Source organism: Podarcis raffonei, chromosome 16, assembly GCF_027172205.1.
Source record: "Podarcis raffonei isolate rPodRaf1 chromosome 16, rPodRaf1.pri, whole genome shotgun sequence".
NCBI classification, from domain to species: domain Eukaryota; kingdom Metazoa; phylum Chordata; class Lepidosauria; order Squamata; family Lacertidae; genus Podarcis; species Podarcis raffonei.
Window position 1 is genome coordinate 24318912 of NC_070617.1, and position 9494 is coordinate 24328405.

A 9494-nucleotide genomic window follows, 5' to 3' on the forward strand; every position below is an offset into this window, starting at 1 on the left:
ACACAGCCGACAGCTCACTGTAACTTCCACATTGGCATGAGGTTGTGTGCACTAACATCTTCCCTATTCCTCTGCTTGCTGTTGGTGTCCATCGCCAGATATCCTTTCAAACACCACGAATTTTCATACACTGAAGGCTTAAACAAACTCAAAGGGGAGGGCCTACCAATTTTATAAACGTTAAGTTGGCTACAGTTTCTAAATGCATTCCACACTGCTTCACACATTAAACGCCCGCTTCTGTCCGAGACTCAGGAAACACCGTGACAGAAAATGAGGCCGCCATCGGGGGTAGCAGCGGACTGACAATTCTCTGTGCTAGAGAAGAAACTAAAAACGTTAATTTTTTTAGTATCTTCTCCTGTTATATTCACAAAATGTTTAGGGGTATGCGTACCCCTGCGTCCCATCCCCCTTAAAAAAACCCACTGCTCCTAGCCATGATGGACGTCCTCTGCCCCCACAGATGGAGGCAGCGATGCTTCTGAATGCCAGTTGCTGGAGACCACAAGAAGGGAAAATGTGCTCAGGTCCTGGCTTCCCACAGGCACCTGGTTGGCCACTGCGAGAACAGGACTTTTCTTACGTAAATTCCAAGACCGCTGTGTTAACCTCTTCCCTCTTCCTTTTCTTTACAGGCAAGGACTACAGAGGCTACAGCCCACTGTGGTTTGAGCGGAAGGTCGACCCAGTCACCGGAGAGCTGATGTGCGTTTACAAAGGTGGATACTGGGAAGCGAAGGAGCAGCAGCAATGGAGTGCATGCCCCAATATATTCTGAGCGGCTTCTGAGCCGGACTGGCGTCTCCCGGGGCGGAAGGGGAGCCTCCCTCCTCATCCTGCCCACGGGAAAGAAGAGCTGGTAGCAGAAGCACTCCAGGCAACGTCCTGCTGGTCAACACACACTTCAAAGAAACACACAAGAGTTTAAATAAATGCAGATTTTTTAAAAAAAGAAAAGAGAAAAACTGCAAGACGAAAACCAAACAGGGAATTCCAAACCTATTTTTATGCACTAATGAAATGGCATTTGGGGGTGTTATTTTTTTTCTTTTAAGTGACTTTTCAAAGCTACCAATTAGGATTGAGATGGATATTTTTTTCTTTTCTTTTCTTTTTAAGCCTGGCCTATTTATTGCTGCATCAGGAGATGCAGCCTCCTTACATATTTTGAGCTTCCGGTTCTCTTAACCAAAGCTCTGACATTTCCAAAGATGCACGTATTTGTGGGGGAATGATGTATGTTTGATTCTTTTTTCTTTCTTTCTCATTTATGCGCTGGGGACTTGAAATATCTTTTATATATAAAATAGTATACATATAATTCAGGTTCTTTTTCTAAAGATGCAGCAACTCCCTAACCCATGTCCCAGATGGGTCCTAAATTCTAGGGAGAAAGTGTGGTGTCCGGGGCGGTGTGGGGGGGGGGGAGTTAAGAAGCCAATAACTTTCCCCAACCCCATTTAGAGTTTTGCATCTTTGGAGAAGGATTGGAGGAGCGTTCTGACAACTGTGGTTTAAGTTCCCTCCCATGCTTTTTGGAGTACTTGGATCCAGTATCGGTCAACAGGCAATATTTTTGTTATTTCGTCTTTAAAAATCAAGTCTATGGACGGTTTTGTGTTTTGCGGCGTGTATGGCCATTTAATTTTGGTTCTGTAATCACTCCCTTGGTAGAGAAGTCCCCCTTTTGCCAGCTGGTTGTTCTTTTCCGAAAGGACTTTCCCGGTGTGGCTAGGCCTGGGGAGAGCTGGAGATGAACCCTGGCACGCCTCGATGCCATCTTGCTAGTTCCTACCCCCCCTCACTTTGAGATTACGGCACAGGAGCTGGGTGCAAGCCCAGGCAGGGTGGAACTGAAGGCTCCCCCACAATCTGTTTGGTTAGAAACAGCACCCTCCTTCTCCATCACACACCCACAAGGCTGCTCATTCACACAGCCAGCAGTCACAACAAACTGCCGAGCCCCTGGCGCCGTGGATCAATGTGATGCCGGTGGTGAGGCGCATCTGGGCAGCACTCTCTCCATGCGCAAATGTGACACACCTCTGTGGGCCTCACTGGCGCCATCTTTGTAGGAAGCACACATGGACACTCCCTCTCCTTGCTTGCTGTTCTCTTCATCAGAGGCCTGGTGACTGGAAGATGCAGAGAGCGGTGCTGGCAGAGATGCCGGGGGGCACTGCCCTCTGCTGCAGACAAGGGGAAAGTGGGTTTTCCAAGGACAAACACCTTCATCCCAGATGCCTCACAAGTAGCAAGTCAAAATGTGCTCTCTCTGTCTTTCTCAGAGCATCCCATTCTCTCTCCTGCCCCTGTTTGTCAATAAAGGCTAGCCACTGAGCTGCTGACAAACCCACGTTCTCTGAAATCTGTGCCGCAGAGGCATTGATACCGTTTTGCCAGCTGTTCTTAAATTGTCCGACTGACCACCTTTCTCCCCTGACCAGAACTTGCACAAGCAGGCTCTAGTTTCAGCCCTAGTTCTGGGTTTTTTTGGGGGGGTGTTCCAGGGAAGTTCTGCCTGGCACCTGGATTTGCACGTCCCTCTTTCAAACCGGCTGGTTTGCCGATGCTGAAGGCCTGGCTGCCTGGTGTTTCCCTGTGAAAGAATGGTGCTTGGGACAAATGTCCCTTACGTCCAATGGGCTGGGCGGCTCTTTTTGAGAACTGAACAGGGTCCATAAGGCCTTTTGCCTTTGGAAAATAACAGAGCCGCCCGGTCCTCTGGCTCACAAAATTACATCTTGACAGATGCAGGAACCAGCGGATTTCTTGTGGCCAGGCACATCTTTGCGGGGCGGCGGGGAGAAAACGAGCAATAACGAACTTCAGGGCTTCACTCTCTGCCCCCAGATTGCAAAGGGGAGGTCTTGAGTCAGGTTATCCCCAAGAGGGATTTCCAAAAACCCTTTCCCTCACAGCACCTGTAGGAACTGATATTTACTCTCTGCGTTCACAAGTATATATGTATATACATGCACACACACCTTTGCACAGTATATTTATATATTTATACAAATCTACATAACCTGTGCAAATACACACACACACACACAAATATACACACCGTACAATGTAACTGTAGTGACTGAACATCAGTATGCCAACAGCTGATTTCAGTGTGCTCTTTAATCTTAATTATTTATTTGCTTCTAATTTATATATATTATATATATAAAAATATATATAAAATTATTTTTGTTTAAATTTATATGGTACATAAAGTAGGGGTGGGGATAATAATGAAGACGGGTGTGTGCCTCTGTCTGAATTTTCTTTTTATAGTGCAAATTACATGTACGGTAAATCTTGATTCCTCTTTTCAGGGTAGGTGTCCTCTGTCTCTCTTTCTTTCTTAACGAGAAAAATAAAAGTGTCGAGGTTAGAGGCACCGTCCATGCTGAGCTCCTGTTCATTTCGACGGCTTGCGCAGGAGAGCAGTCTCCAGGATTGTGCCCCCAGACCATTGATTTATACACAGAGAGAGGAGACAAGGGTCTTGCCTTGCTAACATTTGCTCCAAAGCCGCAGACTGAATAGATTCAGCAGGCTGGGTGTGCGCCGGCTTCCTCTTGAGCAAGCCCATTTCTCTCAGCGGCTGTTTAAAAGGAGATGCTCCGGGTAGATAATGCTTCTAAGGGTCCCGATTGCTTGGCCTCCCCCAAACCTGTGCGCTTCCAGATGATTTGGACTACTGCTGGGGAAGGCTGATCCATATCCAGTGTGGGGAAGCTTTGGCCCTCCAGATGTTGCTGAAATGCAGTTCCCATCGTCCCCAGCCATGGGCCATGCTTGCTGGATCCGATGGGAGTTTGTCTGGGAAGCCAAAGGTTCCCCCGCACCCAAATCTAGAAGAAGAAACTATCCCTTTCTAAAGAAAGCAACACATTTCCTGTTCCTGAAAATTCCCATTGAGCCAAAACAGTAGCTTTTGATGCAGCGTTCCTCCTGTGTTTTACTTGAAAAAAATTACTCAAGGTACTACCACTTTTGGGGTGCTTCTTTTGGATTTGTTTCCCCTCACTCCTGTATCCTGGCGGGGGGTGGGGTTGGGGGTGGGAATGTAAATGTGTGCGTCTGAATTTTTATTTATTTTTTTAAAAGTCAAAACCTGCTGCAGCAGTGTTGCCAAAGCCCACCACGAACTGCTATATATATACGTATATATAGATAACGTCTCGATCGAGTCAGCATTATGTCTTCGACAAGGGTAGTTTTTCTTAGGTAACAACAACATGCTGCAAAACTCGTGGGCAGAAGCGAAAGAAGTTCGATGCCGTTCTTGAAAATCTGATGTGTGTGTGTGTGTGTGTGTGTGTGTAGAACAGTTGTACTCCAAATGAATTGAGAGAGGGTTTTAATTTGGATAAAGGATTTCTTTCAAACACACTTTTTGAAAATTGACTTTCCCCTGTTCATATATACAGCCTAGCGTGGAGGCAGTTCTGTGAGCTCTGAGGCTGCAAACGGGTGTCGTTTTTCCAGAATCGAAAGGGGTAGCGACAGAGCCGTTGTTGCACCAACGTGGGCACAGAAATCTTTTGTTGTTGTTGCATCCATTACCTGTACAAGTATGGCATGGTTTGTTTTTAATGCTTGAAAAACCCACCAACCGATTTGGCCTGAAGTCACAGTGGGACAGGAAAGGATATCTCCCTCCAGGGATTACGTTTCTTCACCTTTTACTTTCTGCAGCAGGAGACAGTTCTGCAATGGGAGGGTCTCGTTTTTTTCTCTTTCCAGACAGCTGATGCACCATCTTCAGAAATGGGAATGGCTTGCTGGAGAATTAAAACAGGTCCGTTGCATTGTGAGCAGCTGCTCTCCAATAGTTGAGGACGATGGGTGTCTGGCTTTTTGCCAGGCTGACTCTTTCCCCTGCCACAAAGTGTAGCATTTTCCCAGAACTTCCGAGCCAATGTGATCCAGTCTGCTGGACCACCTCAGATGTGATTATTCCGCACGAGCTTTTCCTAACCTGGTTTCCTCCCAGTGTTTTAGACTACAGCTCCCATCAGCCTCCAAGATCACTTCGCCGTGCTGGCTGGGGCTGATGGGAGTTGTAGTCTAAAACATCTGGAAAGCACCAGGTAAGAGAGGGGAGGTTGCCGGAGACACCTGGATGCCCCTCTTCCTAAGATGCTCTTTTACCTAGAGCCAGAACAACCGAGCAAGCAGTGGTTTTCAACTCTTTGTACACTCTTTCTCAGTTCAGTTTTTAATGCTGTAAAAAAATAAAAGATACAGGGGTTTCTTGCTTTGCTTTTGTTTTCACTTTAAAGGCCTAATTCAGTTTCATTTTTTTAAAAAATAAAACGGACTGGGAATCACAGCGCCTTCCAATGCCTTATTGTCTGTGCTTACTTGACGGTGAGTCTAAGCAAAGCAGTTTGTCACTTTCCCTCTTATCTTCAACTCTGCGGTAACAAGGTCTCGTTGCCGCTTAAATAAATGAAACCTGACAAGTGCAGGCTAGGCTCATTAGGCACCGGCACCTGAATGTGCAGGGATTGGAGCAGGAACGGGACACCCCGTTCCCAAAGCAGAATATACTGCCCAACGGACCAAGCCAAAGAGCTGAGCATTTGGCCCGAACCCTGAGCAAATGGCGGTGGCTTGACTAGAGATGGCACAACTCCACAGTCTGCCTTTAAGAAATAAAACGGGGAGAACATGGGAAGAAATGTTACAATGCCATGCTCTGTAAAGGTAAAGGGACCCCTGACCATTAGGTCCAGTCGTGGCCGACTCTGGGGTTGCAGCGCTCATCTTGCTTTATTGGCCGAGGGAGCCGGCGTACAGCTTCCGGGTCACGTGGCCAGCATGACTAAGCCACTTCTGGCGAACCAGAGCAGCGCACAGAAACACCATTTAACTTCCTGCCGGAGTGGTACCTGTTTATCTACTTGCACTTTCACGTGCTTTCGAACTGCTAGGTTCGAAGCAATGGAACCGAGCAACGGGAGCTCACCCCGTTGCGGGGATTCGAACCGCCAACCTTCTGATCTGCAAGCCCTAGCCTCTGTGGTTTAACCCACAGCGCCACCCGCGTCCCTGCCATGCTCTGTAAGAGTGTTATATTGCAGGGGAAATATCAGACCGCTTGTCTGGGAGGTTTGTGGGCATCCATTCCTTTCCTTTGAACTCACTTCCTGGCATTACTGGAGAAGGTGCAGAAATGTCCTTTCTCCTCAGCAACCTGCCACCCACTCCTGCTGTCCTCAGAAGCTTTGAGGCCAGGCATGGCACCCAAATTTGGGGAGTTTAATCGCAGCAGGGGAGTCACTCGGCAAAGCAGCCCCTTTAACCAAGAGCCTCTTCCTGTCCTCTCCTGCGTGACAGCGACACTTAACAAGAGCACCGTCTTCCTGGTCTTTTCTACTTTTGTCTCACCAGAGGATTATAATGTCATTCTACCGTAAATGCTGTTTGAATGTAATACTTTCGAACAAATATTATTGTGAGCGATCCCTCTTTGCTGACATGGTAATAATAAAAAAAGTGGATTCGGGATTTTTAAAACTTAAACTGTGCTCAAACCCATCGCTTCTGCCCAAAGGTGGGGGGTCATAGGGAAGTTGGGCTGTTTCTTGGTTTGGAAGCAGCACTGGGAACCTCTGGCCTTCCAGATGTTGCTGGATTGCAACTCCCCCATCACACCTTAACCACTGGCTGTGCTGGTTGAGGCCAGTGGGGAGTCAAAAAGCATCTGGAGGACCACCAGTTCCTCATCCCTGGCTTGGAGGACCATTGCCTGATAGCTGAGAATTCACTGAAGTTGGAAGCGATGGGCAGCTTAAAGGTCACTCATTAGTGGTGAATGTGTAAACAGAAAAGTTGAGGGGCTCACAGTTCTCTGTTCTTCCACCTGCGAGGTCAGTTGGCTTTGGAAGGAAATACACACTGCGTGTGCTCAGAGACATGCTGCTTTGTATTATAACTTCCTATTTTCCCATCTGGATTTGGCAAAAGCTTCTGGTAATGGGGGGGGGGCGGCTTCCCAGTGCCTGAGGACCTTGATTAGCTGGAAATATGGGTAGGAAAGGCCGCTGAAGACACCCCCCCCCCAAATTTTCTTTGAAGCCGCAAGAAGCACCATGAAGCCCAGCCTAATGATAGGCAATGAAGAAGAAGAAGAAGAAGAGTTTGGATTTGATATCCCGCCCTTCACTCCCCTTCAGGAGTCTCAAAGCGGCTAACATTCTCCTTTCCCTTCCTCCCCCACAACAAACACTCTGTGAGGTGAGTGGGGCTGAGAGACTTCAAAGAAGTGTGACTGGCCCAAGGTCACCCAGCAGCTGCATGTGGAGGAGCGGAGACGCGAACCCGGTTCCCCAGATTATGTGACTACCGCTCTTAACCACTACACCACACTGGCTCTCTGTTTCTTAATGAACTGTTTCTTAAGGAAATTTCACTGCATCCCTGCAATTGCCTGAGTGGCCACTCATTGGATTCCAAGGGGACCTTGTTTCCTCCTCCATTAGCAGCTGAAGCTAGGTGGCACCACTCCATGTACCAGCTCCTCCAGCATGTGATGGGCATCACAGTTGCTAGAGCCGTCTCTACAACCTAGCGCTCCAGTTGCTTTTTAACTGTGACATGCTAGTTGGATGTACAGTGGTACCTCGGGTTAATTCGTTCCAGAGGTCCGTACTTAACCTGCAACTGTTCTTAACCTGAAGCACCACTTTAGCTAATGGGGCCTCCTGCTTCCACCTCGCTGCCAGAGCATGATTTCTGTTCTCATCCTGAAGCAAAGTTCTTAACCCGAGGTACTATTTCTGGGTTAGCGGAGTCTATAACCTGAAGTGAATGTAACCTGAAGCGTATGTAACCCGAGGTACCACTGTAGTCTAAAACAGCTGGAAGGCACCAGGTTGGAGAAACTGCTGTGTCAGGGGAAGGCAGTTTCTCTTGGGCTCCGTTCATCGCTACCAGTTTTGAAAAAGGATGTAGAGGGGCTCTTGACCTCAGGAACAGAAGGACCATTTTAGTGGGATGCTTTTAAAACTCTGTTGTTTTCTTTTTATCCTGCCCTCCATCATGGAACTGAAGGTGGTGCATATTTATTTATAAAATACATTTATTCTGCAACTGCGTTAAAAATACCAAAGAAGTACAACAAATACACACACAAAATCACATAAAAAGTGTGATTGCAGATCATCAACCAGCTGTTATAGGTGTTTTTCTTAATTTTTAGAATAAGCCTGGCAGCATTAAAAAAAAACATGTTTGAAGGCTATTCAGAAGTTGCACCTCCTGAATCTCTTGGAAGAGCATTCCAAAGGCCTGGGGCCAATGACACTAAAGGCTTGGTTTTGTGTCAATGTCAAATGAATCTCACCAATTTGGGGGATTACAAGTGAAGCTTTACCTGGGACCTTTTCCTTTTGCAGGGGCTTTGATCTTCTATGAAGGCCTGTGCAAGACTCAAATGAAATAAACACTGTCTGTGCAGCACAACCACCATTCATTTCAAGGCTTACGGAGGAAGACCTCATTCATGCCCTCTCTTTTCAGGCCCCTGCAGTTGGCGGCGGTCATGTAACAGGAAGGAGCAAAGTACTTGTGGGCAGGTGTGCATGTGCAGAACTCCAGGTCTCCACCTACACAGAAATCCCTTTTTTACATTGCATTACAGTGGTACCTCGGGTTACATACGCTTCAGGTTACATACGCTTCAGGTTACAGACCTTGCTAACCCGGAAATAGTACCTAGGGTTAAGAACTTTGCTTCAGGATAAGAACAGAAATCGTGCAGCGGCGGCGCAGCGGCAGCAGCAGGAGGCCCCATTAGCTAAAGTGGTGCTTCAGGTTAAGAACAGTTTCAGGTTAAGAACGGACCTCCGGAACGAATTAAGTACTTAACCCGAGGTACCACTGTATAGCTGTAAAAAGGGTCAGATGGGAGGTGCGCTTGCAAAATGGTTGTGGTCCCAGGAGAAATCTGGGTGGAGGTATAAGACCAACAGTACCCCCTTGTGGCGCATTTCTCCCTTTATTTACAGAGTATAGTTGACGCTTCGATCTGCAGACTACAGCCTTATAGCCATAGGCGTAGCCAGGATTTTTGTTGGGAAGCCAAATATTTCTTTTAGGAGCTTTTTTTAAAGAGATCCCGCCCCCTCAAGTAGTCCTTGCGCTTTTTTGTGGGGGGGGCAGTCACGGGTTAAAATACCCCCAAAAGACGACATTACGGGAAGCAAGCCTCCTAGGGCGCGAGGGAGGGCAGGCATCTAGGGGGAAGTAATTGAGTACTTTCAATACTTTTTGCGCATCTTCCCCCCTCCCTTGGCTACGCCCATGCTTATAGCCTTGCTTTCCCTTAATACTAAAGACTCGGGGGTTGCCGAGGAGAAGCGCTTTGCACGTGCACAAAGGCACCCTTTACCATTAACACCTGCTCCCTCCCCCCGCCCCCCGCCCCAATGGTGGGTCTCTGTAGCGCGACAGAGACGCCCCCCTTCCCGCCGCCTCTTGCAACT

At 47.7% G+C, this 9494-nt stretch overlaps 1 protein-coding gene across 5 annotated transcripts in view; it reads left to right on the plus strand.

Annotated features, from left to right (window-relative positions):
• Positions 1 to 5335, plus strand: part of OSBP2 (oxysterol binding protein 2) — a 172328-nt gene extending 166993 nt beyond the window's left edge. For all 5 annotated transcript variants that reach the window (XM_053369437.1, XM_053369438.1, XM_053369440.1 and 2 more), the window contains one exon: positions 639 to 5335. In XM_053369437.1, coding sequence (XP_053225412.1) covers positions 639 to 781 — 143 coding nt within the window. In that variant the 3' untranslated portion in view covers positions 782 to 5335. The remainder of the gene's footprint in view (positions 1 to 638) is intronic.
• Positions 5336 to 9494: the final 4159 nt, after the last annotated feature.